At 31.7% G+C, this 27,584-nt stretch overlaps 8 protein-coding genes, 1 non-coding gene and 2 pseudogenes across 13 annotated transcripts; 8 read left to right on the forward strand and 3 right to left on the reverse strand.

Moving 5' to 3' along the window:
* Positions 1 to 860: 860 nt before the first annotated feature.
* On the forward strand, positions 861 to 2,426 carry srx-86 (G-protein coupled receptors family 1 profile domain-containing protein; the record flags this gene model as incomplete). The annotated part of the gene is made up of 7 exons (NM_001356743.1): positions 861 to 938; positions 1,031 to 1,194; positions 1,249 to 1,414; positions 1,467 to 1,533; positions 1,583 to 1,749; positions 1,818 to 2,014; positions 2,303 to 2,426. The coding sequence occupies 7 exons, from the start codon at positions 861 to 863 to the stop codon at positions 2,424 to 2,426; spliced, it is 963 nt and encodes a 320-aa protein (NP_001343596.1).
* Positions 2,427 to 2,790: 364 nt separating this feature from the next.
* srx-87 (G-protein coupled receptors family 1 profile domain-containing protein) lies at positions 2,791 to 4,689 on the forward strand (the record flags this gene model as incomplete). Its single annotated transcript, NM_001028726.1, has 7 exons — positions 2,791 to 2,859; positions 3,307 to 3,470; positions 3,518 to 3,683; positions 3,728 to 3,794; positions 3,844 to 4,010; positions 4,307 to 4,503; positions 4,554 to 4,689. 7 exons carry the CDS (start codon positions 2,791 to 2,793, stop codon positions 4,687 to 4,689), a joined length of 966 nt encoding a protein of 321 aa, NP_001023897.1.
* A 32-nt stretch (positions 4,690 to 4,721) lies between these two features.
* On the reverse strand, positions 4,722 to 7,821 carry pms-2 (Mismatch repair endonuclease PMS2). Its single transcript, NM_001383408.2, has 12 exons — positions 7,701 to 7,821; positions 7,385 to 7,647; positions 6,869 to 7,342; positions 6,718 to 6,817; positions 6,585 to 6,669; positions 6,343 to 6,535; positions 5,815 to 6,295; positions 5,579 to 5,754; positions 5,366 to 5,533; positions 5,151 to 5,317; positions 4,925 to 5,103; positions 4,722 to 4,875 (listed from the first exon to the last, which is right to left on the reverse strand). The coding sequence occupies exons 1-12, from the start codon at positions 7,761 to 7,763 to the stop codon at positions 4,807 to 4,809; spliced, it is 2,418 nt and encodes an 805-aa protein (NP_001369798.1). The 5' UTR covers positions 7,764 to 7,821; the 3' UTR covers positions 4,722 to 4,806.
* Positions 7,822 to 8,393: 572 nt separating this feature from the next.
* Positions 8,394 to 10,467, forward strand: nhr-101 (Nuclear Hormone Receptor family; the record flags this gene model as incomplete). Of its 2 annotated transcripts, NM_001047676.6 has the most annotated exons (9): positions 8,394 to 8,473; positions 8,788 to 9,114; positions 9,162 to 9,273; positions 9,322 to 9,459; positions 9,575 to 9,705; positions 9,754 to 9,875; positions 9,925 to 10,039; positions 10,090 to 10,254; positions 10,307 to 10,467. In NM_001047676.6, 8 exons carry the CDS (start codon positions 8,394 to 8,396, stop codon positions 10,238 to 10,240), a joined length of 1,176 nt encoding a protein of 391 aa, NP_001041141.1. In that variant the 3' UTR covers positions 10,241 to 10,254; positions 10,307 to 10,467. The 2 variants fall into 2 exon arrangements, 1 of the variants encoding a protein (NP_001041141.1); NR_003173.1 differs by lacking the exon at positions 10,307 to 10,467 and having other exon boundaries at positions 8,399 to 8,473; positions 10,090 to 10,240.
* Positions 8,608 to 10,908, reverse strand: H12C20.7 (uncharacterized protein). Its single transcript, NM_001392618.1, has 3 exons — positions 10,869 to 10,908; positions 10,694 to 10,818; positions 8,608 to 9,981 (listed from the first exon to the last, which is right to left on the reverse strand). Exons 1-3 carry the CDS (start codon positions 10,883 to 10,885, stop codon positions 9,794 to 9,796), a joined length of 330 nt encoding a protein of 109 aa, NP_001379018.1. The 5' UTR covers positions 10,886 to 10,908; the 3' UTR covers positions 8,608 to 9,793.
* Positions 10,909 to 11,357: 449 nt separating this feature from the next.
* Positions 11,358 to 13,627, forward strand: nhr-68 (the record flags this gene model as incomplete). 2 transcript variants are annotated; one of them, NM_001380769.3, is made up of 8 exons in its annotated part: positions 11,358 to 11,457; positions 11,502 to 11,822; positions 12,009 to 12,120; positions 12,172 to 12,309; positions 12,710 to 12,840; positions 12,887 to 13,008; positions 13,056 to 13,170; positions 13,334 to 13,627. In NM_001380769.3, 8 exons carry the CDS (start codon positions 11,378 to 11,380, stop codon positions 13,470 to 13,472), a joined length of 1,158 nt encoding a protein of 385 aa, NP_001366648.1. The 2 variants fall into 2 exon arrangements, with proteins under 2 accessions (NP_001366648.1, NP_001368113.1); NM_001380770.1 differs by lacking the exons at positions 11,358 to 11,457; positions 11,502 to 11,822; positions 12,009 to 12,120; positions 12,172 to 12,309; positions 12,710 to 12,840 and having other exon boundaries at positions 12,951 to 13,008; positions 13,334 to 13,472.
* Positions 13,628 to 14,548: 921 nt separating this feature from the next.
* srx-91 lies at positions 14,549 to 15,829 on the forward strand (annotated as a pseudogene). The gene is made up of 6 exons: positions 14,549 to 14,575; positions 14,626 to 14,735; positions 15,209 to 15,375; positions 15,419 to 15,543; positions 15,588 to 15,662; positions 15,706 to 15,829. Coding segments are annotated over exons 1-6 (628 nt in total).
* Positions 15,830 to 19,043: 3,214 nt separating this feature from the next.
* srx-90 (G-protein coupled receptors family 1 profile domain-containing protein) lies at positions 19,044 to 20,376 on the forward strand (the record flags this gene model as incomplete). Its single annotated transcript, NM_073537.1, has 7 exons — positions 19,044 to 19,106; positions 19,153 to 19,316; positions 19,362 to 19,594; positions 19,647 to 19,813; positions 19,930 to 20,057; positions 20,109 to 20,183; positions 20,238 to 20,376. The coding sequence occupies 7 exons, from the start codon at positions 19,044 to 19,046 to the stop codon at positions 20,374 to 20,376; spliced, it is 969 nt and encodes a 322-aa protein (NP_505938.1).
* A 1,053-nt stretch (positions 20,377 to 21,429) lies between these two features.
* On the forward strand, positions 21,430 to 23,033 carry srx-88 (G-protein coupled receptors family 1 profile domain-containing protein; the record flags this gene model as incomplete). The annotated part of the gene is made up of 6 exons (NM_073538.2): positions 21,430 to 21,492; positions 21,673 to 21,836; positions 21,889 to 22,121; positions 22,384 to 22,550; positions 22,688 to 22,731; positions 22,778 to 23,033. The coding sequence occupies 6 exons, from the start codon at positions 21,430 to 21,432 to the stop codon at positions 23,031 to 23,033; spliced, it is 927 nt and encodes a 308-aa protein (NP_505939.2).
* A 75-nt stretch (positions 23,034 to 23,108) lies between these two features.
* On the reverse strand, positions 23,109 to 23,279 carry F43A11.8. The gene has a single exon (NR_024309.1). It is a non-coding gene; the product is annotated as a small nucleolar RNA F43A11.8 (small nucleolar RNA).
* Positions 23,280 to 24,176: 897 nt separating this feature from the next.
* Positions 24,177 to 26,053, forward strand: srx-89 (annotated as a pseudogene). Its single transcript has 6 exons — positions 24,177 to 24,251; positions 24,312 to 24,471; positions 24,519 to 24,751; positions 25,120 to 25,286; positions 25,336 to 25,532; positions 25,928 to 26,053. Coding segments are annotated over exons 1-6 (958 nt in total).
* Positions 26,054 to 27,584: the final 1,531 nt, after the last annotated feature.

Here is a 27,584-nt window from a genome sequence, read left to right on the forward strand (position 1 = left end):
ACATCTGATTGCTTCATTCTTTCTGCATTGATGATGATGGTGCTATTACAGAGTAAACAATTACCGGGCCAAAAATCATAACTTTTTCTCATATCATATGAATTGCATCGAAATTGTGGGAATATTTGCAACATTTAAAAGTAACGTACAATGAAAGATAATGATTGACTACCTTAATTGCCTCAATTATAATTTCATCAATATTCTATGAGAAAAGATATGGTTTTTGACCCCTAATAGATTCATTAAAAGAGTTGAAAAATCATAAGTCACAGGATTTGAAATATAATGGAATATTTTCATTTCAGTTATTGACTTCCTGCAATGGATAATTCAACTGGTGATGTTACACTCGAGTATCGTAATATTCTTAGCCTAACTGTATCTTGTCTACTTTTAGTTGTATGTATTTCAATGATCAAAAAGATGTGACGCTTCAAATTGACTATTAGCTTTTACATAGTTTTTCACGAACATTTTGAATTGTTCTGAGTTACTCTTTTTTTTTTATGTTCTCGGCAAAAATTAAAAACAAGGTACACAAACTATGAGTCCAATAATTTCTGATTATCAATTTTTATGGCAACCTATAATTTATGATGATATGCCATTCATTCTTGAGAATGCCAGCTAAAAGAAGTGAGACAAGCATGCTCAGTAGACAGCGTTTATGTTGCCACTTTTACATCAATTGAGCTTTAAAAATAAAAAACTATACTTTCTAATGAGGTCTCCTGACTTTGTTATTCATTCTGTATTGTTGCATGTGCATCAAGCTTAATTAAAAGAGTCGAAAAATCATAAGTCACACGATTTGAAATATCACGGAATATTTTCATTCGAGTTTTTCACTTCCTGCAATGAATAACCCAACTGGTTATGTTACACTCGATTATCGTGATGCTCTTAACCTGACTGTATCATTTCTGCTTTTTGTGGTATGTTTTACTAAAATTATAAAGATACTGCAAACTATCTGATGTTTATTGACAAGCTTTTGGAATTTATATTCCAGGAATTTTATTTTCAGATTGGCATTTTTGGAATTGTTTGTAATAGCTCAATTGTGTATATATTCTTCAATGAAAAATCCGAACGAACTTCTTTCAATCTAATTTGTGTATACAGAAGCCTTTCAAACATCTACATTCTTGCCACAACATTCATTGGACTTTTCTTGCCAAAAACTATTATGTAAGTTCTTGAAAATGTGTGGAATCCAGTTAAATTTGCTTCAATTTGTTTCAGAGGATGTTCTCCATATCATCCTTTCATTGAAAGCACATTAATTCAAGTTTCAAACAGCTTGTACCTTGGTAACGAATATCAAATTATTCTGGTTGCGATCAATCGATTTGTTGCAATGTTTTTACCCACTTACTATAATAAAATATGCGGAATCAAAACTACTTTGGTCTGTAAATTTCTATTGTGTGAACTTTTCATCCTTTCGTTTTTGATTTTAGGTTATTCTAACAGCCATCTATGCATTTCGAATTATCATTTTAATCATGGAGTCGGTAGATAAATTTGGTCGGTTTCGTGAATGTCAAAATATTGGAAAAATTTGAACAATTTACAGCAATCCCATGCAACTCGTTTTTCGACTTAGAAACTCTTGCATGGTCGTACGACAAAAAGGAAAAATGTCAATTCGTTGATAATATTTTAACAGTTATATCAATTACTTTTCTCATAATGACTGCCATAAACGGTGCAACCTTAATCAAAATAATATCATTCTATAAAGTGAGTATCTATCATGATTAATTTGTTTCTAAAACTGAATGCATTAATCGTCGTAACTTTTATTTCAGTCGAATCAAAGTAAAAGTCGTGAAACTAAAAAGCGTATCCGACGTAATGTCTTTTTGTTTCTACAAACTGGACTTCAAGATTCCTTGTATCTGATTGATCTCTTTTTTATGATTAAACTAAGTGGGCTCAGTACTTCTCGTGTATGGACCTACATTAGTGGAACATTTGTTTGGCAATGCCTTCATTCAATAGACGGGTGAGGTTTATTTAATTGTTTCCTGCATTTTTGAAACATCACACATCAATGATCTTTTTCCTAAAAAATTTTGTTCTTGACAATTAGATTTTAAACAAAAGAAGAATAATGTAGTTTAGCCGAGTAACATTTTAAATTCATTTCCTTGTTTGAAATATCCCCAGATATTCAAGAGTTCAAAGCGATTTAGAAGTGCTTAATGGTCTTTTATATGAGTCATAAATTCATAGCGAGATCAATCTAGACCGAAATAGCAAGAGCACCTGCAAAAACAATATTTTGTTTCAGATTCATAATGATCATGTTCAATGAAAGACTATCGTTCCTCCGTAGAAAGTTGTTCCAGACTCCGTCATCCACACAACATCCCAACCAGAAATTCACAGTTTCTGCAGTTCAGTCGATGCGGTGAATCTTCAATTGAAATGTGTTTGTATGTGTCTTTTTATTTGCCAATTATGAATTATTTTATTTTTATTTTCTTGGAATACATTTTTTGTGTAAAATGTAAATTTTAACGAACCACCTTGAAACCACCTCGATGAGAGGGTAATGTTTGAAAAAAAGTATTTGTTAGATTCTTTATTATTTTGAATAAATATCAAATTCAATCTCAAAACTAGTTATATTTTGCATTCGAAAGTATATAATTTGAAACTTGCTTAATCATACATCTTGTTGAATGTCAAGGGGATGTTTGGTTCTTTCAAAATGAAATCACACATATAATGGTAGCAGTCACTTTTATAAATTAAAAATCCCAACAGCTCAATTAGATGTCCAACTCAACCGCCCTCGACTATCAAGATTCTCTGAATTTGACTGTCGGCTGCCTGCTTCTAGTGGTACGCCTTACTTAAAATTCTGTCCAGTTACGATTTTCTTCATTTCTTACCATCAAAATATGATACCTGATCTCGCCACAAATATAATAATAACTGCGTGAAAAAGTGTGCGCCTTTAAGTTGCACAGTAACCCACTCCTCGTCGTATTGACTTTTCAACGCACTTTCTCTCGAAGTTTGCTCTATTATATTCATTTTTTAAATGTTTCAAACTTCAAACTTTCAATTCAGTTTTTCAACAAAATAATTTTCCTCATGAAACGTGGAAAAAACGAAGAAAATTGCAGAAATACCTGGCAGTGGGCTACTGTACTTCTGTACACACACTTTTTATGTGACATCAATTTGAAACAAATTTGCTCGTGGCGAGGTCGGATACCGTACTTTTGCGGTAAAAATTCCAAAACGTCGTACCTGAGTAATATGATTTCAACCATCTCATTTTAGATTGGTACTTTCGGCATTGTTTGCAATAGTTTAATTTTGTATATATTTTTCAATGAGAAAACCGAAAGAACTTCTTTTAATTTGATTTGTGTGCTCAGGAGCTTTTCAAATATATATATTCTTCTAACAACTTTCATTGGAATATTCTTTCCTAAAACTATTCTGTGAGTTCTGAAGATAAATTAAGTTATATGAATTGTCTTTATTTTAGAGGATATTTACCAATTCCTCCATTTCTTGAAAGTACTATAATTCACATATCACTTACACTCTATCTTGGAAACGAATATCAAATTATTCTTGTGGCAATAAATCGTTTCATTGCACTATTTTTCCCAAGATACTATAACATGATTTGCGGAATTAAAACAACATTGGTAATTTATTTAAAATCATTTTTCAACTCCACTTTCAACTTTAGGGTCTCCTTACATCTATTTATACTTTTCGAATCATTGTTGTTATCTTTGAAACAATAGATAAATTCGGTTTGTAAACATGCTAGATTTGCAAATTTAGGACAGGAAATTTTTACAGAAAAGCAGTGTAATACGTTTTTCTCGTTAGAAATGCTTGCTTTTAAGTACGACGAAAAACATAAATGCCAATTTAAAGACAATATTCTGACCGTGGTGACGATTACATTTTTGATGATGACGATTATAAATGGAACAACTCTCATCAAGATTATAACATTTTACAGGGTAGGTTGTCGTCAAGTTATAGATTCTTAAATCGTAGAAAGCGTTCATTTAAATTACAAACAGCTTATCCCCAGACGCGACAATTTTCGATTTATATACATATATAAGTAACTTCAAAAATACTACATGAAGTTAAGATGAATTGGGAGAAAAACTATAGAAAATTCCTCAGCAACGAGTGTTCGAACCTCCAGTAAACATAACATTGCTCGCAAATGTATCGTGCCGAGACCTGGTACAGTATTCCTAGAGCAAAACCGAAAAGTTTCGCATCTTGATAATAAACTTATTTTCAGTCAAATCAAAGCGAAACTCTAGAATCTAAATCTCGTATTCGTCGAAACGTGTTGCTGTTTCTGCAAACAGGACTACAGGACTCACTTTATCTTATTGATCTCCTGTTTATGATGAAGTTAAGCCAACTTAGTGATACTCGTGTCTGGTCCTTTATCAGTGGAACTTTTGTCTGGCAGTGTCTACATTCTATAGATGGGTATGTTGGTTTTCTTTTCATATTATTGAAAACGCAAATTTTTTTTTCAGATTTATCATGATTATGTTTAATGAGAGGCTGACACTGCTCAAGAAAAAGTTGTTTCAGAGCACATTATCCACACATCACGTTACTCACAAATTAACTGTTTCAGTTGTACAATCAATGCCAGATGTCGGTAGCTAGAACATTTTTGAATTATCACTTGCAAAGCGTTTAAAAGTGCTGAAAAGTTTTTATTTAAACCGGGATAATTTTTGTGTGAAATGAGATTTAAAAATGTAAATAGCATGATACAGCAAGTTATTCAAATTCGGCTCGATCAGGTAAAGATGCCAAGTGACGAATTGTGGGTCTTCCATGCGGACAGTTCTAAATAAAATGCAGTTTTTAGACTGTGAAAAATATAAAATAATATTACCCATGGTTGATCTAGCTTCGCCAGATGACGAATAATTTGTGTCATTTCACGTTGATTCAATGGTTTTCCAATCATTACGGATTTTCTGCATGCTTTGGACGCAAAAATTTTACGAATACGAACTGGACGGTACATCTGATTAGGATATTGTGATACCACTGCCAGAATTTCTTCGAGATCTGTAAACAGGCGGAAATTTGAAAATTTTTTATTGATTTAAAACTACCACTATTCGTGAGTTGTTGATTTAGAAGCTCGGGCCTTGCAGTCAAAAATGTTTTAATGCATCCATCATTTTCGCTGAATTCGAAATCGAAACCATTTGCGTGGAAAATGGGCAAATTCTCACGAATGATCAACTCTTGTACAGCTCCAAAACCAAGCGCAGTTGGCCTGAAATAATTTAAATTGAACAAATTTCACCAGGGCTTTAAGCTTTACATGAAAAGTGGCTGTTTAGTGAGTTTAGCACTGCTCTGAAGACGTTCAAAATTATATTTTTCGTCGCTGGCATGCTGATCAACGATGAATAGATGACCACGTAGGCGGCAAATGATGAATCCGTGGTTGAATTGACCAATGATTTTCATTTTTGAAAAATCGTCTTTTCTTAAAAATATAATTCAAAACCAGAAAAATTTTTAAATCAATTACGTCAATGATCTGGATAATTGTCTCTCGGCATCATCATTCTCTTCTTTATTGATTTTTGTTGTTATTTCATTCAATACATCCTTTTCAGCAGATACTTCAGCTTCTTCTGTGTTATCGTCTGTTTCATCAGTTTTCGGCGAGTATGCTTCACGGAGCAACTTCATAGAGAATTTTATCTAAACAAGATATGGCTTTAAATCCGGTGGATCTTTTTTCGAGCAGAATCAGGAACTTACTTTCTGTTGAGGTCGCAGCGTAAAATATGATACTCTAGAATTTTGAGAAGTTTGAGAATCCTGTGAACATTGTGATTCATTTACATCTTGTGATTCTTGTGATTGCTCAAGAATTTCAATGTCATCGATCTCTCCAGCTTTTTTCAGTGGATTTTCTTCAATCACAGCACTTCTCAATTCTTCATCAGTGAGCTTCTTGTCTGATTTCGAAGGGATCTTTTTGGAAACTTCTACTCTTTTTGGTTCCATCGTAAATGAGAAATTTTCCAGGCGCTGTGTTCTCGAGTTTGAAGTGGAAGGAACACTATGAAATGGTTCAGTCCTTCTGATCATCGGACATGACTTTTTCGCTGGTGGTGATCTGTTTTCTTTCCGTTGTTTCAGAAGATCAGAAGTATTGAGTAGGGAATCTTCAGGATACGTGGAATTCAGAGTCGTGTTATTAAAATCATCTGGAGTCGACGATTTTGAAGACATGAAACTAAAATATGTTTTTTTTGTTAAATGAAAACATATTCCTCTTCATACCTTGCATTGGAAAAACTTTGTTGAGAAAGATTCATAATTCTTCGATCTTCTACACTACTTCTCACTGTCGAGTGTGATCCAACAATTTTCAAATAAGTCTTCATCATTGATGCTCGAACCACTGCAAGCAAATGCCGTTCTTTCTCCAACATAACTGTTTTCTTATCGGGTGTTACATTAACGTCGATTTTTTCTAAAAAATTAGTAAAATTCAAATTTAAATATTCCTAGATTCTTCGAACCGGGTGGAACATCGATGAAGAGAACAATGATCGGGTATTGTTTTTTGTTGAATTGCTTATAAACATCGTTGATAACACTGCAGACCTAAATTTTTAAATAAATTAAAATATTCGAATACTCTAAAAATCATACTCTTGAATATTCCACAGGCCTATTGTTGATATAAACAAATTGACGATCAGATGTTCCACGACCGCATCCATGTTCACAGCTACTAACAAAACCACGAATCCTGAAAATGAGAGTAAATCTCAAAAAAATCACCAAAAATGAACAAAAATACTTGAAAAGGTCGAAAAAATGCATTTCCTCCATTGGAACCGAGTGGATTGTCATAATCTCTACATCTGGCTGGTTTTGTTGAATAGGAATCAGTCCTGACCCTATTTTCGAATTTTCAATCTTGCGGGCGATACCAAACAAATTTGCAACGACGTCTTGAATTGATGTAGTTCCTCCTGGAGTGCAAATTAGATTGGTTTTCTTTCCATTGATATTATTTGTGCAAAGTATTTTAATGTGAGGGCAGAGGAGAGCAAACGATTGAACAGTGCTTAATAATTTAACGAATTCTCTTTTTTGACTTCTTTCCAGCTCTTTTCGACGCACAGGAAGAGTCTCAAAAAGTTTATTCACAATAATCGTAGTTCCAAGTTCTCTAGCAGCAGATTGACGGCAAATGATATTTCCAGAATGATCGTAAGTGAGTCGAGTGCCAATTTCAGTGTCTGATGCACGTGTGAAGATACTGACTGAGCTGAAAATAACGATATAATCTTGTTCAAATGTCAGCTCTTACCTTACAGTACAGAGAGCATTTAAAGCTTCTCCTCTGAATCCCAATGTAGCTAATTTATCAAAATCGGAAAATTGTGTGAGTTTCGATGTAGAATGTGGTTTACAGAGTGCGTCAAAGTTTCTTGCTTCAATTCCGGAGCCGTTATCCTGAACTTCTATACTTTCAAAACCATTATTCTTTACGCGGATATCGATAATTGTCGAACCAGCATCGATTGAATTGTCGATTAACTGCCGAATTGCACTTGACAAGCTGACAACAACCTAGAAAACGTGAAGTTTTAAATAAAAATGTTACGAATTGGCTGAAAAAGTACCTGGGCGGTTGTCAATCGTTCTGCTACTTCCTTTGATATTCGTTCAATTTTATTTTGCGACATTTTAGCAAAATAACTAAGAGAAACTGAATAATTCAAAAAGAAAATAGAAAGTTATAAAAACTTTTTGTGGAAAAAATGCGTTTAAATTTGCCTCATTCGACATGTTCTCAACTGAGCGCGATTGCTTTTCTGAAGGACACTACAGTTTCGGAGAACCAAATCTGTTGCAAATCATGAGAAAGATAAATACACAATTTCCAATAAATAACTGAGAACTTACATATTCTTCCGTGGATTAGTTCTGGAAGCATGATCATAGAACAAATTCCGATCAATGAACAATTTCCAACATGCTTCGCTTGTATGTTCTATTCGGAACATTTGAATGTGATAGGTATTCATTTTATCAAACTATGATAAGATTTACACATAGTTGAATATTATTTTTCCCATGTCTTACTGAAGTAAAATATTCTGATCATTTTTTCAATGTAGATGTCTCATCCAAAAATAATGAATAAAAATGATGATTAAACGAAAAACATATGACTTTGTTTTATTGCAAATAGTTTTGAGAGATAGTTTCCCTGAACCCGATGATCTGATATTTCTCCCGAGACACTTGCTTCTATCTCTCTCTTACCACTTGTGACACTCGCACACGTTTTCTTTCAAAAATTGATTTTCAAAATGCAGTTCGAGGAGCTATGCCTGGTATGTAATGATCTATCAAGTGGATATCATTATGGAGTTCCATCTTGTAATGGATGGTAAGTTTTTTATATTGGAATTTGTTTTTTTTAAAGAACAGTTAGAAGTTATCTTTACTATCACAATAAAGTGTATTATTTGTGTTTCAATGGTCTTGTGCTTTCAAACTCTGCAAAAACCAAACGATGAAAAATAGTGAGCAAATTTTATTGAAATATTATGGAATATGGAATATGGAACATGGAATATTATTCTTTAAGATTTTTTTTCAAAATTTCCTTTCTCTTTAAGTATTCTAAAGAGCTTGTGGCTATGTGCTAGGATATGTGCCTAGAACTTAACTTGAATTTTGTTTTTTTTCAACATTTTTCAGCAAAACGTTCTTCCGCCGAACAATAATGAAAAAACAGCTCTTCGTCTGTCAACACGAGAAAAATTGTCCAGTTGACAAAAGTATCCGATGTGCGTGCCGTTTTTGTCGATTCGAAAAATGTATTCAAGTTGGAATGGATAAATCTGCACTACAAGCATCAAGAGATCGGATTGGATACACAAAAAGAACGAGAAAACCTAAAACGAAAGATGTATCATTTAGTAGTTCAAGTGAAATGTCTCCAGGAAGTTATTTTGCTGAATCTCCTGGATATGCTCAAAAAGCATTTGAAACATATTGGAGCTATGTAGTCAGTAGAGAAAAAGCGTGAGTAATAGTAATACATATCGAAAAGTGAAGTCTCGGCATTGCAGATCTAATGAAATGCGTCTGTCAGATTATCTACCAAAGAGAAGTTTGAAAGAAGCCCTGTGCTCAAAAAGTTTATTAAATGATCCGATATTTTTAAGCAAGTATGCTCTTCCAGTGAGATATTATTGAATTCAAATAGACAATCAGTATAGAATATTTCAGAGCTCCAAACATACTTATACATCATTGAGGTTTATTACACAAACTGACTATCATTATTGGCACGAGAGAGACTGGTTTGTGCTGACGGAATATGCAAAAACGTTTAAAATTTTTGAAGCCCTTTCGTATGCTGACAAGGTAAAACTTTTTTTGGTATTGAAATAGTTATAATTATTATTAAATGAAGTGAGCATGCAACTTTAAAACGTATTCTCTGGAGATGTTCGAAACTCGATACAATTTCATTTTTCAGGCTGAATTAGTACGGCACTCTGCAATCACTTTACCAGCTTTAAACCAAGTTTACAACTCTCCAGACCATGGGCTGGATACTGTTGTATTTCCAGATGGAACATATTATGATAGAACACATGAACCAACCAGGTATAATATTCAATCTTAAAACCATAAAAATTTTTGCTCCAATTTCAGACCTTCTGGATTGAACAGGAAAAAATATCAGGTTCTTGATTTAGTTTTGAAACCATTCAGAGAAATTGATATAAATTTCAATGAATTTGCTGCGTTCAAAGCAATCACGTTTTTGAATCCAGGTTAGTTCGAAGTTTCTGTTAAATTTAAATTTATTTTGATAGATTCCAGACGCTGATGTTTCTCTCCAAGCAAAGTTGGCAATAAATGAGGAACGAATATCTGTAACTAAACAACTTTATGACTATATGGTGAGAAACGATGGAATTGAAAAAGCTATAAAAAGGTACTAAAATTATTATCAAGCTAAATTTGTTAAGTTCTAAAGATTTACAGATTTAGCCGTCTAATTCTCATTGGAACTTCGATGTCGAAAATGGCTTGTGAATCGAAAGAAGCTGTTTGGATCGCTGATTTCTTTGAAAATATTGGATATACTAGTTTTGCAAAAGAACTTTTCTTTGGCGATTATGATTCAGATGTATAAATTACTTGTGTGAAGTTAATATTTATGAATTATTTGAACAAAAAACATGAAGCGTATCATTTTCAGGACACGCCGCACCCAAAAAGCTACTTCGTATTAATATACAATTTTCGAATACTAGAAAATACGATTCGGGAGGGATTAAAAATTCAATATTTTAACGAGAAAATATTAATAATGGAATTTATTACTCTAAAATATTTATTCTTAAAGTTTCTATCAAGATTTTGATTATATGTTCAGAGGAGCTAAATTTTCAAATAATACGTGCAACGGCAATAACAGTTTTTGTTATTTCTTTTCAGAGCTATACCAAAGAAAACATGTTTCATATTTTAACTTTTCGAGGCCCGCTATTTACTGCAGTATCCATATATTCTCCAAAACGATACAGTTTTTAAGCTATGAGAATAAATATTGAACGGTAATTTTAAGAAATTCTTAAATACATACCAGTACTATTGAAATACAGTTTTAGAAGTTCCGGTGTTAAAACAGAAGAAAAAAGAAGTGAACATTGCCTCCTGTGAAATGATAACACACGTGTGTTTTGATCGTATTGATTCTTTGAAATGACCCTGCAATTAGGAACAGATAAGATCAAAAGAAACACGGACTCACAATGTACCTCCATCTATTTCTCATATCGATGTTTGGTTCACTGAACGATAAGAAACACGTGTAAACTGCATTTCTGTAAGAGACAGGAGAACATGATCACAGTTCACTTTGTGGACACTGATTATCATCTCTCCGTTTTGTTTTCTCTTTTTCAACTGCACCATGTGTTTTATTTGTTGCAGTAGACGAATTGAATGTCTTTATTTCGGGTACATATTTATGGAGTGTTGAGTATCTTTTGATTTGTGTACTTATCTCTAAAATTATAACATGTGTACATTTTAAGATGTTGACTTTTATCGCCTGCTGGAATTAATGCATCATTTGTTTCATTCTATCTTTGTACCCAGTTCATTTTCATCTTTCTTTCTTTCCTGCATTTTCTTTGCACACAGAATTCTGAAATTTAAACTAATAAAAATATGTAGTTTAAATTAAATTGTTTACCTTTTTTCAAATTTGAGCTCCGTTTTTTGAATAAATGTTTTATTGACAGCCGGTTCTAATCCTCCGTCAATGGAGAACAAAGAGGTTTGCCTTGTTTGCCAAGATTTTTCAAGCGGATATCATTATGGAATACCTTCATGTAATGGATGGTAAGAATTTATATCATGTTTAGCCCACAAATATTCTAATTTAGCAAGACCTTCTTCCGTCGTACAGTGATGAAAAAACAAAAGTTTGTATGCCAATTCGATCAAAACTGCCCTGTTGATAAAAGCATCCGATGTGCATGCAGATTTTGCCGTTTCGAAAAATGCTTGAAGGTAGGAATGGACAAGACTTCTCTTCAAGCATCAAGAGATCCAATTGGTTATACTAAAAGAAACAAGAAGACTTTACGGCACCCAATGAATGAATTGAGCGGTGATGAATCGAATAGTTGTACACCAGACAGACAGTTATCTCCTCTTCGGTCGTTTGAGAACAGTTTGAATTTTCTTGCCGTGAGGGAGAGATCGTAAGTTATATTTGTGATTTTATAATTAAAATCGCGTTGAAAAAGTTTCTGAAAAATTGTTAAAACAAACTAAAATTTACAAAATTTAACCGATTTCAAAAATTATAACACAAACTCTGACTCTAAATTTTTTCATGAAAAAGAAGTTACAAGATTCTCAGTTTTTACAATTGTCTTAACTTGCAGAGCAAATGAACTTCGAATGTCTTCATATCTTCCAAAACGAAGTCTGAAGCAAGCACTTTGCTCAAAACCTCTCATTAATGATCCTATTTTCATGAGTAAACATGCAACAGTGGTAATTAATTTTCGAATTGATCAATTAAAATTGCAAGAGATATTCTTTCAGTCACCTCGTCATACTTTTGAAAAACTGAGATTTATCACTCAAGATGATTATCATTACTGGCACGAGAGAGATTGGTTCGTTCTCACTGAATATGCAAAAACGTTCAAGGTTTTTAAGAATATGCCATATCATGATAAAGTGAGGTTTTAATTGAATCTGTCTTCAAATATATAAGTTTAATGCAGTATGGTTTTGATATAACAATTTTATTTTTGAAAGTCGACCCTGGAGTAATTTCAAAAGTTATTAGCAACTTGGAAAAATTAGAGAAAAAATGCAGCTTTAGTTTAGCTGTTAAAAATTATTAAATTATACACTTCCGTAAAAATATGTTGTGAATTTTTAGGAAGTCTTATTATAAAACTCAATTTTTGGAGATATGCTGATTTCAAGCAATACTATTAAACGATAGTTTAATTGTTTTTTTTTTCAAATTAAATTTATTGAATTATCATTTCCATTTCGAATACTGTATAGATCACATATTGAACTCTATCGTATTCTGGGCGGTACTTTCCAATAAAAAATATTATTTCAGACGGAATTAGTTTGCCATGCAGCTATTGTCATTCCTGTTCTCAATCAAGTTTATAATTCCCCAGATTATGGGCTTGATACCGTAGTATTTCCGGATGGAACATATTATGATAGAACTCATGAACCTACAAGGTACCCCATTCATAACTTAGAAAATTTAACTTTTAGATTATTTCAGACCAGCTGGACTTAACCGCAAGAAGTACCAAGTGCTAGATCTTGTTTTGAAACCGTTTAGAGAAATGGAAATTAATTTCAATGAATTTGCAGCATTTAAAGCAATCACATTTTTAAATCCAGGTAAACATTGAATTATTTCTGAGAGACTCACTTTATAATTTTTTAAGATGCGGATATTTCCCTTGAATCAAAACATGCAATTAATGAGGAACGTGTTTTAATCACAAAACAATTGTATGCGTATATGGTACAGAAGGACGGGTTGGAGAAAGCAATTTACAGGTGCGCTTTGATAGATTTTGTAAAATAAATACTTGATTAGAAATGTGCTATAAAGAATCTGTTGGTCATGACTAATAACTTTTTTATGTAGGCATTCATGCAGACATTTTAATGGCTGTGATTGATTTACCTGACAATTGTCCATAATATAAAGAATTTTCAGATTTGGGCGATTAATTCTTATGGGTACTTCAATGTCAAAAATGGCTTGTGAATCAAAGGAAGCTGTTTGGATTGCTGATTTCTTTGAAAATATTGGTTTCACGTCTTTTGCAAAGGAGCTAATTTTTGGAGATCACTAATTCTGCTCCCAAGTTTTATGATCTCATAATTTATGTTCAGTTATTTTTTTCAGTTTAAGGAATCGTTTTAAATATGCGATTTCAGTTTATCGTTAATGATGTTTCAAATGTTCTATAAAACCACAAAATTCTAATAAAATTAATTTTCACTCCTATTTTTGTTAAGAAATCAATTCTAAATTTCAATTCTAATCACAACAGTGATCTTTAGTTTTATTTTAATGTAAATCGATTTTCATTTATTCTGTGAACCAAACATTTTTAACTAGTATTAAACTTGGCATTTGATGGTAATTTGTAGCATCCTTTGAAAAACGATCGTGAATATGTAGCTAAATTCTCGAAAAAGTAATACCAACATTTTTCTAGTATAACTTGGAATTCCGTTTGCAATTTCCCCATTTTTATTTGAAATAGTAAGTTATCATCTTTACAAAACCGCAACATCGCTGACAAAAACTTGGTAATTTTATGAGGTTTTTCAAATATTTCACATAAATCTGCTTCTGAATACCGAGCCTATCGAACACCATATCATTCATATTAGGAGTCGGCGTGTTTTGGCCAGACACAATTGTGTGTTCAGTTCCTTGTAGACGTTTATTAATCTATTGAGGTGATATTGTTAACAGTATTTGGAATAAAAATCCGTTTAACAATTTGTAATCAAATCAAAACATATAAATATATGATTTTTTATGACCCTGATAATTTTTCTCTAACTTTTTTTCGAATATTTTTTTACTCTTTAAATTTGCAAAGGAAATTTTTTTTAGCTATTAGTTGTATTATTCTCACTTTGTTGTTTTCAAATAGATTCAAAAATCAAAATTTGCAACAAACTAGCTTTTTTGAAAAACATTTTTGCTTATTACGTTACATGCATGCCCATCTCTTTTGCCTTTTATTCACTTTTTTAGGAAATTTTTTCTGATCTCAGTCAGCTTTGAATTTTTTAAATGTGTTTATAACTTTAGAGCAATACAGTGAAAATGCTGTCGTAAAAACAATTGAAATGAGGAAATATTTGTGGTGTATTCTTTTACTTTGCTAAAAAGTTTAGGAATTTGCAGAAAATGACAGAAGCCTTCAATTATACAAATGTGTTTTCGGAGTCATTTGCAATTTTTCAATAGTCTACGTATTTTTGAAGAAAAGCCCTGAGAAGACTGCATTCAATACAATTGGATTCTTCCGTTCAGTATCTAATATAATTATTCTTACAATTTCTTTCCTAATTAATTTTCTCCCAACAACTCTACTGTAAGTTAATTTTTGTTTAGTTGCAACTTGTTGGAAACAAAATTACTGTTTGCAGAGGAAATTCTCTTTATTCGCCAGTTGTTGAGTCTTGGCTCATAAATATTTCTAACACATTGTATTTGGGAAATGAATATCAAATTGTGTTAATAGCACTAAATCGATTTTGTGCAGTATTCTTCCCATTTAAATATTCCCAAATATTTTCCGTTTCAAATACAACAGTAGTATTGTTTTTTATTTACATTTATCGAATTCTGAGAAGAATATGCGAACTATTGCCACTTTCAGGTAACTTATAGTTTCAAAAAAAAAAACTTTTTTTGCTATAAAATTAGTCATTTGGTTGATCCTGGACGGTAGCCAAATTTGTGATTTCATGATATAGAGATAATTACCTACAAAACCGAATTTCGGTTATTTAATTTTTATATTTACACTAAATCGAGAATAAAGTCAAAAATAGAACATTTCAGCTGTCGGTTGTTATGCACTGTATTCCCCAAAAGATCTTGCATGGAATTTCGATCCATCTTCACATTGTGAATGGTTTGGCGGAGCTTTGGAAGAGATAACATATACGTTTATTGTTACATCAGTATTGAACATTATCACTTTGGCCAAAATAATATATTTTTACGGAGTACGATTTGAATTTCAAAATATAAAACCTACACAAATTTCAGAGAAGAACATCAAATGCAGACAAGGATTTAAAAAAGAGAATGCGGAAAAATACAATTAACTTTTTGCAAACAATTTTTCCAGATTCTCTATATCTTATTGACATGTCATTCACTTTTAAAATAAGGTTATTGATATATTCTCTGAAAGAAAAATGCGAATATTTTTCAGTTCCTGGAGTACTCATCGTATATGGACTTATATCAGTGGAGCACTTATTTGGGAATGCTTACACGCTTTCGATGGGTGGGAGCATACATCATTCACACTAATTATTTTTTAATTTCAGATTTGTGATGGTAATGTTTCATGATCAAGTGTCAATTTTCAAACGAGAGAAGATAAATGTTTCTGGTAATGCAATATTCCAGTCATCGCGGCAGAAAATTAAAATATCTGTGCCATTAAACTGAATTCATCGAAATAAAGATTACATGTATACTTTTATTTTAAAAATTGACCCATTTCTAAATACGTTTTAAAGAGTTTCAGAAATTAGCACAGCGTCGAAAATATAAAGAGTTTCACATCTGTTTCTGAAAAATCTGAAATATATGTCAGCAACTGTTTGGCTACTGTCAGAAATTAGAGTGAAAATTTTATGTACATTATTGTTTTCATAATTTAAAATGTTTCAAAATTATTTATTAGGTCTCCAAATAAGTTCCGGGTCTAAATTGATAACTTTGTTCGCTGCGTATCGATTTTTATGAAACTTTGAGAATTTATGTTATCAACCATGATCTTTCATTTGAACAACATTTGAACAACATTTACGAACAACACAACATTTTTTGACCACCCCAAGTGCCCAAACTCGGAGCCAATTTTTTCAGGCATTTTCTGATCTCGCTTCTTTTCAGCTTTCAATTGAGCTTTGTGTGCGGCTTTTGCTTTGTTTAAAATACATTATTAGGAAACAACAAAAGTTTGGAAAAAAATCAGTCCAAAAAAAATTTTTTTTGGTTGGTAGTCAAAAAATCTTCAAAAAAATGTTTGTCGAAAAGTCTAGATTTTTCCTACAAAAATGATGTAACCAAATGTAAACTATTTTTACACATACAAAACATATCAATTTAGATCGATACACTAAAATGATAGTAGAAAATATAATTTTATCGGATAATTTTTGAGTTTTTTAAATATTTCTTGAGATTCAAATGTTTAACTCATATGATTTATATGTGTAAAATAGATTACACTTGGTTACATCATTTTTGTAGGAAAAATATAGAATTTTCGACAAAAATTTTGTTGAAGATTTTTTGACGACCAACCAAAAGCATTTTTTTTTGACGGATTTTTTTCCAAACTTTTGTTGTTTTTTAATAATGTATTTTAAACAAAGCAAAATCCGCACACAAAGCTCAATTGAAAGTTGAAAAGAAGCGAGATCAGAAAAGTGCCTGAAAAAATTGGCTCCGAGTTAGGGCTCTTGGGGTGGTCAAAAAATTTTGTGACTAATGTCAAATGAAAGATCATGGTTGATAACATAAATTTCCAAAGTTTCATAAAAATCGATACGCAGCGAACAAAGTTATCAATTTTGACCCGGAACTTATTTGGAGACCTAATAGAAAATTATGAAGTTATTTGTTGACGCTATATCGCACGCAAAAATATATTATTGTTAGTGTTCTTTCGTGATGGTAAATATCTTTAAGAAGAAAAAACGCGGAATTACTTAGATTTTGTCATTACGTGCAAAGACTTTTCATAGTTTTCCAGTTTTTCACCGATAGTTCATACCGCTTTTGAAAAGCAGAATACTTTTAGGTTCAGTTACTTTCCAATTAATTTAAGGAAAACTGTCGTTAAACATTTTGAGCTGGAAATACATTAGTTACTTTTTGAAAATTTTGAATATCATGAAATGTTATGTCAGAAATCTGAAAACATAATTTATTTGTATCTCAAGGTGTTCAATCACATTGCCTTTTTTTCAAAGAATTAAATTATTTTTAACGTCCTCGAATTTATTGATTCTCATAGACAGCTTGCATGCTTCAACAAGCATGATTTCGGATAGTTGTCATTTTTGAAAATATAGATTACATAATAAATAATTCTTTAATTTTCTTGTTGCTTAATGTTGATCATTCATTACATTGAACACAGTTACGAAATGTTATTAGAGTTGTAAAAAATTATTTTGTTTTAATGTTTGAACACCATTCTTGCAATAAGGAAACACTGTCGCGTTCTCAAGAAATTAAAATGTGAAAAAGTTAATCAAAAATGTTCAATTGTGCCAGTAAAAACATATTAGTTTTTTTCTCAACTAAAACGTATACTTATGATGTTAAGTAAGAAGAAATTCAGAACAACTATTTGTGGCAGGATTTAGATCTTATGACGACTTTATGACTTTTAGAAAGTTGAAAATTAATTTTTGATGTCTTAACGTTATATTCATCTGTCCTATTTAAAACAAAATGTAATTGTCAATTCGCTAAAAGTTATAATTGCGTCAACTGTGTTACACATATCAACTTAGAAACTCTGTTTCTCTCTGTTTTAAACGTTTAGTCGTGGTTAATTTTTTCAAATCTTTTAATAACATATTGCACTCTTCAAAATGCAATTAAAATACATAGAAATTACATAACGAGTTTAGAAGTTTACAAAAAATCAGAAAACAAAAACAAAATGATTTTTTTTTCGTTTTTTCTTTTCTGTTTTCTAGTCTCGTCGACGTAACTTCCATATTAACTCGTAATAAAATTCATTATATTCACAAGGAAGTTTTGAGATCACTTTTATGCTTCGATACTTAATCTATGCAAATACTTTCATGTACCTGCATTTACGCAGAAAAAGCACAGTGCCTAGAAAGCAGCACAATACCCGGCGCCCTGGATGCTAGATATGGTCCATGTGGTCAATTCATGTGTTTGATTATTTGGATTGCTGATTTTTTTCTAATTCCAGACAGTAAAAATCTTTTAAAACGCGGTTCTCTGTTTAGAAGCATACAACATATTTTTCACATATTTGAAGAGTGACAAGTTCCCAACAGTAACAACCATTCGAGCAATTTTAATGAGCCAAGGTTACCCCCAGAAGACATACTTTTCTAGCCATTGATTTGTGATAAGCATATATTTCGATTTGAGTACTCGCCAGCCAGAAAACAACATACAGAAAAATCCTGTTAGATCACTAGTAAGTAAGGAAAACTGTTTTACTTCTGGATTTTCGCATAATCAACTTTTTAAACAAATAAAAAAACAATTTTGAGCTGAGAATGTTTTTTTTAATATTTTCAAGAATGTTCATGTGTCAAGTTCAAAATGATATTTTCTGAAAACTTTATTGTAATTTAATTTGAAAGTCATTCATTCAATTATATTTTTGTACTTTTAAACAACATTAATGTTTTCTATTTACTATTAGTCTGCCGATAGGTTGCTTCAATGATCAGAATTAATTAAGTTCATGAATCATATTTGGAAAACTTGATTTTTTCAACGTTACTTGATAGGCATCCTTCGGGAATCCGACTCATATGTAGCAGCCGCTCGTGATTAAGAGCAGTTTTCGTTTACTTTCCTATTTTAAATATATTTTCGCCTTTCCATTGTTAGCATCAATCGTAATACTTTGTTCTTCAATTTATAGAAAAATATGTCTCAAGAGTACAACTATACTGATCCCCTAAATTTGGTAGTAGCAGTCTTAATGGGAACGGTAAGTGAATGGCTGAGACTTTTCTGAGAACAACATTATTTTACAGATTGGAATGTTTGGCGTTTTCTGTAATTCTGTAATAATTTACATTTTTCTGAAAGAGAAATCTGAGAAAACCGCGTTCAACGTAATTTGTTTCTTTCGGGCTATTTCCAATGTCATTATTCTAACAAATGTTTTTCTAATCAATTTTTTGCCCAAAACATTACTGTGAGTCACTATTTTTAGACACATATCAAGAAATTTAAATTTCAGAGGATTTTCTCCCTATCCACCAGTAATTGAATCTTGGCTCATTAATACATCAAACACTCTGTATCTCGGAAATGAATATCAAATAGTTTTAGTGGCTGTAAATAGATTTTGTGCATTGTTTTTTCCAACAAAATATTCGAAAATATTTTCTGTATCTCATACTACAATAATTCTTATTCTTATTTACTTCTATAGAATTGCAAAGAAAATATATGAACTCTTACCCGAGTCAGGTAAGTAAAAGTTAACTGGTATTTGCAAAAGCTACAAAAATATTACTTTCAGCAAAAGGGTGTCATGCACTTTACTCGACTGAAGCTCTTGCTTGGTATTACAGCACTGCACCAGAATGTACTTGGGTTGATAACGCTCTAGAAGTGATAAAATATACTTTCATGTCGATGGCTTTTTTGAATTGTATCACTTTTCTTAAGATCTTACATTTTTACAGAGTAAGTTAGTATTGAAATCAACACTTCACGTTTAAAAATATACATTTCCTGGAACTTGTCAAGCTGTGAAGTTGTAGAAATGTCGTCCATTGTTGTAATACACTGACACTTTTTAGAAATCCAGAAAGACACAAGAAGCCGTTGAAGTGAAGAAGAGATGGCGAAAAAATATCGCGTTATTTTTACAAACAATTCTTCAAGATTCCCTTTACTTTATTGATATGACTTTTACATTTGAATTAAGGTTTGTAAAATTGATAACTATCTGCTTTTTCAAAACTTGAAAAGATTTCAGTTCCTTGAGCACTAATCGCGTATGGACGTATTTCAGTGGAACTTTTATTTGGGAATGCCTACATTCTTTTGATGGGTAAGCTCAATTAGCGTTAAATTTTAATTTTCCACGCCAAAACATTTATTTCAGTTTCATTATGGTATTGTTCAACGAGAAAGTGTCATTTTTCAAAAGTAAATCAAAAAATACAACTGTACATCCAACAATTGTCGGTGAACGGACACGGCATGGACCTGTCTCTGTAACAACATGTTCTTCAGCAAAGTAATTGGCGGAAACCCAAATTTATCTTACTTTTTTTTCAACTAATGCTTTTGTAATTTTTAATACCATCTGAAAATGAAACCGATTTCTTTTTAGTACCAACTAGAAAAGTGCCTCTATTTTTTTGGTATTTTGTTATTCCTAATAACTTTAGCGCACACAAAGAAAGTGTTTTTATGCAATTTTCTCTTTATTTCAACTTAATTTATAAGTGGAACCTTAACTAATAATAATTTAACAACACTGGCGGTGCATAACAATATTATAAAGTTAAAAAAATTGTAAAAACCCTATATCAACATTGTTATTTTTATTGCTACCAAAATTTGAGTTTTTCAAGATTTTTTTTTGAAAGTAATTGTAATAAATATCAAAAAGTAAGAAATTCTTCCTTAAATCAAAAAATGTAATTTTTCTGTACTTTTTCTATTAGTCTTGCATCTCATTTTTCAATTTTGGAATCTCATACCTTGCTTGTCTTTGGTGTGATTTCAAAAAAAAAATTGCAAAAACGAAATTCTTATGACTAAACCTTTAATCGATTTCTTCTCATTTTGTTTTTGGTTAGCTATGAAGCAACGATCAGTATACATATTTTTGTTGTAAAAATAAAGTCACGCCTGTCAATGACTGCTCCAACCACACTAGGATCTGTTCCCAAACCATTGCTTCTACTGGAAAAACCGCATCGTGGTTGACTAGTTTTATTTTGTCTTCCTGGGCAGCAAATATTTTCAAAAGTTCACCAACAACATCGAACCAAAGAATAATTCCTATCTTTTACATGAAAAACAAGCTTTTGGAAATTTTAATTCCAATGATTTTTGAATATTTTGCAGTTCATAATTAAACTTCATTGAAAATTTCCATATATGTAGGTGATTACCCTACATTGTTCATATCCAGTTTGAGATACTTTTGAGAAAATCGTAATTCCATTTTTCGCACACTTTGACACAAAATTATTTTGAAATGTCATGAGAGAATAATGATTTCAGGAGAAGTTTTTCAAAATATTTATTTCATTCTTCACGTAATTTATGCTTTCATCGGAAAAATGTCAGATGAATACAATTACACCGATCCATTGAATTTATCTGTTGCCATCTTAATTTTGATAGTGAGTTGGCTGAGTGTTAGAGATTGTAATAGTTAATGAGACAAAACTAAATTTCGGTGAAAAATTAAACTAACAATTAAAACCAAGTCTATTATGGCATTGGCAGTTTAAAGTGAATATTTTCATAGAATGACAGGAAACAAACCTTCCTTTTTTTTTTGAAATAAATACAATTTTCAGATTGGAATATTTGGAATTACTTGTAATTCTGCTATTGTCTACATTTTTTTGAAAGAAAATTCCGAGAAAACTGCACTGAATATAATTTGTTTCTTCCGTGCAGTATCTAATATTATCATATTGATAAATGCATTCATGATTACATTTTTACCAAAAATTATACTGTGCGTAATTGTAAACTATTAAAAAAAAGTGAAATCTAACTTAAATTTATAGCGGATTTTCTATTTTCCCTTTAATGATAGAGTCATGGCTTATCAATACATCAACAACATTATATCTTGGAAATGAATATCAGATAGTTTTGATTGCTCTCAATAGATTCTGTGCTCTCTTTTTTCCTATGAAGTATTCCAAAATTTTCTCAGTTTTCAATACAACGGCTGTATTGGCTTCGATATACATTTATAGAATTGCAAAAAAAGTATATGACGTGATACCTCAACAGGGTGAGTTTATAGACAAAAATTCCATTTTACTAAAGCTCATTATTCACTAAAAAATGGATATTCTTTGACCTGCAGCATAGATATATCAGAAGTTTAAGGCTGCGTGTGACATCAAACTTAAAATAAACTAATTTTGGAAATTGTGATTTGTTCTTATTTGATAGTTAAACGTCACAAAGGAGTATTTACAAAAATTACACTACAATATATTGTTTAGAAAAACAATTTTGTTTTTCGGGTTTTATAATCGAAACAATTCCAGCAAAAAACTGTCATGCACTCTTTTCCCCTGAAACTCTTTCCTGGTATTACGAAGATCCACCTCGTTGTAATTGGGTCGATGATGCTCTTGAAGTGATTATTTATACTTTTATAGTTATATTAATTTTAAACTCAATTACTCTCATTAAGATATTACACTTTTATAAGGTACGCGAATCTTAGAAAAGAAATTCACATCAAAATCATAATCATATATTTAAAAACGTGGCAATGTTCAAGAGGATTCAGAAACAAAAAAGCGAATGCGAAAAAATACTATTTATTTTATGCAAACGATGCTCCAGGATTCATTATATTTGATTGATTTAACATTTACTTTCAAATTAAGGTAAAATTATTTTATGTGAATAATAAAACAATTCAAATCTTTGTAGCTCTTGGAGTGACCATAGAGTTTGGACATACATAAGTGGAACATTGATATGGGAGTGTTTGCATTCTGTTGATGGGTTTGTCAGACTAATTTTCGTTTTCACTGCTTCGAAGTTCAGATTCATCATGGTAATATTCAACGACCGACTATCATTTTTAAAAAAGAAACTAATAAGCTCATCAGCAGTTCCAATCATGACAGCCCCACAACTTCGAAGAGGAACTATCTCTGTTGCAACGAATATTTCTTTAAAATAAAGAATACTTGAAACGAATTAACTTTGGAAGTGTCATTCACATGTTTCAATTTATGCCACTGCAAATAAATTATTATCCGCTCAGAAGAGCAAGCCACTACGGCTCCAAAATTCATCGGCTCCGTGCGGTCATCAAGTTCCGAAGAACTGTTTCACGCTCGCGGCTCGCCCGTCTCCCACTCATTGCGGATGGAATCTCTACCAATTTGATGGGAATTACGAAATACATACTGCAGAAATGATTCTGTATAGTATGGTCTCAATGAAAGCGGTGTGCTGAAGGGGTTAGTGTGTACACAACCGCCGACACCTAGCGAGTTCCGCCGGTCACTGCCTAGTGTGTAAGTGTGTTGAGTGCGCCTGTTGCAAACTACAGAGATATTATGAAATTTGGTCACTTGCAAGATAGAGGTTCCTAAATGTATGTTTGTTAAATGTGAAATGAGAAAAAAAATAGAACAGCGGTTACTATTAGTCAGAAAGTTATACATGATTTCATGTTAAAAGTTTTATTTAAAATGAAAACAATTAATTAATTTTTTTAACTACTCAATTGAACACTTTCATTGCATCTTATGAACCATTCACAATCATTTCATGCATGAAACAAAGGTTTTGAGTTTCAGGATCGGATTCCGTAAGTAACTTTATTCTAAAATTGTATAGCTTATTTAGCCTACAAACGCAATTGTGCCTAATGAAACACATCGATAAATTGTTTAAAACGTAAAAACAGTGAAACACGTTTTTCGTAAATAGACAAATGTCAGCGGCCGAGATTCATATGCTTTGACGGCCATCTCTTCCATTTTCAAAAATGTGTACAAATCTCCAGACACCAAGATGGGGCTTGGATGTCTGGAGATTCGTACACTTCTATCGAAAAGCATGCAAATTTTTAAATCAAAATATCGGGTTGTCAATTTTCTTTCGAAAACTTTTCAGGCATTTGAAACTACCTATTTTGCAGAAAAACTGTCTAGTTTAGACTGCAAGTTCCTCTATCACGAGAAATCCATTTTCATATCCGTTTTCCTTTTTTTTCACGGCATGAGTTACGACATAGTTTGCTCTATAATTTGATAACGATACACATATATAAAGTAAATAAATTCAGCATATTCTCCAGTTTCTGCTCACAAAAATGAGCTCCAACTTCACCGTGATCTACAACTACCAAAACAGCGTAAATGTGATTTCTGCAGTATTCAATTTTGTGGTAATTTTTTTTTGACTTTTTGTATCAGAAAATAATTAAAACCGTTTTTGAAATGTTTAGTTTGGAATATTTGGTGTTATATGTAACTTCAATATCATCAGTATATTTCTTACAAGTACTGAAAGAACATCTTTCAATTTAATCTGCTTCTCTCGAGCTTTTGTTAATTTCTACATATTGCTCTCATCTTTCTTATTTTATTCCTACCATCCACTATTTTGTAAGTCGGGTTTAAAAAAGTTTCACTTTTAGCTCAAAATATTTCAGAGGATATTCAATTTTCTCACAAGCATTAGAATCTTGGAATATTAATTTAAGTATGTCACTGTATCTTGGAAATGAATATCAAATTATTCTTGTTGCACTGAATAGGTTTTTTGCTTTGTTTTTTCCGCAATTCTACTCAAAAATATTTGCAATCAAGCCGTCTTTGATTGTAATTTGTTTATTTTATGTATATAGACTTACAATTGTAATCTACATGACTGCAAAGGATGTTGGTAAGAGAGTCAAATTTGTTCTTAATAAAAAACTAAACTTTGTCTCATAAGGATACGAGATGTGTTTTCAATATTAATTTTGATTGTTTCGGCGTTCTTAATCGGAAATTCATATAAAAATGTAAAGAAATAGCTTTATTTTCTGAAAAATTTCAATAGCATGCCACTCGGCAATGTTAAACAATACTGAATATCTAAAAAAAAATAAAGACGATATCTTAAAATTGTTTCCTGATCATGATTTTATATACGGAAACAAAATTTTTTTTTAATATACGGAAACAAAATTAGACACATATGTCATATACTTCGGCCATAAAACAACTTAATGTTAAACGAATTGTTTGATCACATTATTACCTTTTCAGCTCGCGACTGTTTTTATTCCTTTTTTCCGATTACCTTTGCGTGGCAGTATCCACCAAATGAAGAATGTTTATTCGAAGATAATATTATATTGATAATCTTGATCACATTCTTTTGCACTACCATTCTTAATATAGTGACATTTTTGAAGATAATTCAATTTTACATGGTGACTGCTCAGAGAATTGTTTAATCTTTTGACTGACTTTTTGTTTCAGTCAATGAGAATTCATGATAGAGAAACTCAACGAAGAATTAAAAATAAAGCAGTGCTTTTCCTTCAAACAATTCTTCAAGACTCTTTGTACATAATTGATTTGTCTTTTACTTTCAAGCTCAATGAGTTAAGCCAACACAGAATGTGGACATCCTTTAGTGGAACTCTTGTTTGGGAGACTCTTCATGCTCTCGACGGGTAAGTTTGAAAATTTGAAAACATAGCTGCCTACCTATAGGTCTATGGACCTACGCGCCTGTCTACCTACGAGCCTGCATGGCAATATGCCTAATGCCTGCCTACGTTTTATCAAAATATTTATAAAAACAGTCACATCAAATTTGACTGTAGCGACACGAGCGGAATATTCGCTCTCGATTCCGCATGCCGAAAAAACAGCTGGAACCACGGCCCCGCGGGCGATGACAGAAATGGGAGACGAGAAAATGCGAAGATACAACGCAAAAACCGTTGTTGTGACAGTTTTTATATTTTATAGTACATACGCTATTGTTTATTCGCCTATATGACTTCCTGCCTACTGCCTGCAATTGAACTCGAACTTTTTTTCAGAAAATGTGTAATTTTTTCAGTTTCATAATGCTAATGTTCAACGATGGATTTTCATTGTCATGTCGATTTCGTGACTCTCCAGAAACAAGTACGACGGCTGTTCCACGAAGAACACCAATTTATCCATTAGGTTCCGTAGGATAGTTGATGGAAACGTTTCATTTTTGTTGTGTTTGATGGCACCAGTTGGTTTTTTTTTCAAATTTTCATTATTTTTTCAGCATATCAGGTGGATGAAATTGATTCCTCAAACATACGTACTTCTTCAATTCCTATGGGACTAATTAATGTGAATGAGAATCAACATCGAAGAAAAATCAATCCAAAAGTGCACAACTTCAATTGTACTTGAATTGAAATGAAAATTGAAACAACTGACATTTCCTAAATTTGAACTTTAAAATGACTACATTTTCACTAATAAAAAATTTTGAGCAGCTTAAATTTTACTTCAATTAAATTAGATAAATCTCATCTAGGATATTCAGACAAACATCGCAAAGCTAGCCGGTTGTTCTTTGTAGATTTTCAGCCAATTTCAGCAGCTATAGTTTGCGCAAACCATATTCGGCAATTTAGTTTTCTGTAATTTGCAATTGCCGACGTGTCGAACGCTAAAATTTCCAACAAGTGTCAACGAGAAAACTTATATTTTCTAACCCATAAAACATTTCGAGTAAAAATTTTTTTGGCTTTTTTAAAGCAAGTTGATCGAAAATTTGCGTGACTAATAATATTCAAAACAATTTCCAATGTTTTTCAAAAAATAGATAATGAATTAGAGGTTACATTAACTACAAAAAGTCAGAATTTCGCTCTTTAATCACTGAATCATTAAGCCAAATTTCCCTAGTCACGCTTTGTTATTATCATTCAATTAGATAGAAATGCATTTATGATTTTTATTCAAAAATAAAATAATTTATAGTTCTTATTTTTTTCCTGTTTACCACATCCAATATTTCGATTGAACTATTCATGAATGATCTGTGCTCTCCTTTACGACATCTACTTTTTACTTCTCTCTTTTTTAACAGCAATTACCGGCGGAGTTCATGTGATTACAGATGATTGAGGTGTTCGATTAGACTTTCAGACTTGTCTTTGACTCATTTTTATGTTCGAACATCGTCAGAGGTTTTCTTAATATTTTGTAATTTTATAGATAAATTTATCTTAAAAGAAAATCAGTTCTTTGTGTTCGCCAAACAATTATACTGGAAAAATACATAGTTTTGAGTTAATATTCATTTTTGATTTACAAAGATTCACAATAGTTTCCTATGTTGAAAGCCGGGCCCCTTGCTGACTGAATTGGAAGAAATATCCGAGTCGTTCACCTTTTCCATAATAATTTAAATGTTCTACAAGATATGCAAGAAATACTGACTTTATGAATGGGGCCGGAATGAATTATTTTGAAAGAGAAAAAACGGATTAATAAACTTTTTTTTTAAAAACATACTTATGTAGGGATACAGTACTTCAACCTAAATTTCATGGTAACTTGTAAAACTTTTTTATATTCATGCTACTTTTTCCTACTTTTTTCCTTTTCGAAGATGTAATATTTGGACTTTTTCTCACTATTCTAATATTAGGTTGCGTAGTTTTTTGGAATCACTGAACTCGCTGTAAAAATATGTAAGTAGTCAAAAAGAAAACTATCCGTTAGAT

This window comes from Caenorhabditis elegans, chromosome V, assembly GCF_000002985.6.
Source record: "Caenorhabditis elegans chromosome V".
NCBI lineage: Eukaryota > Metazoa > Nematoda > Chromadorea > Rhabditida > Rhabditidae > Caenorhabditis > Caenorhabditis elegans.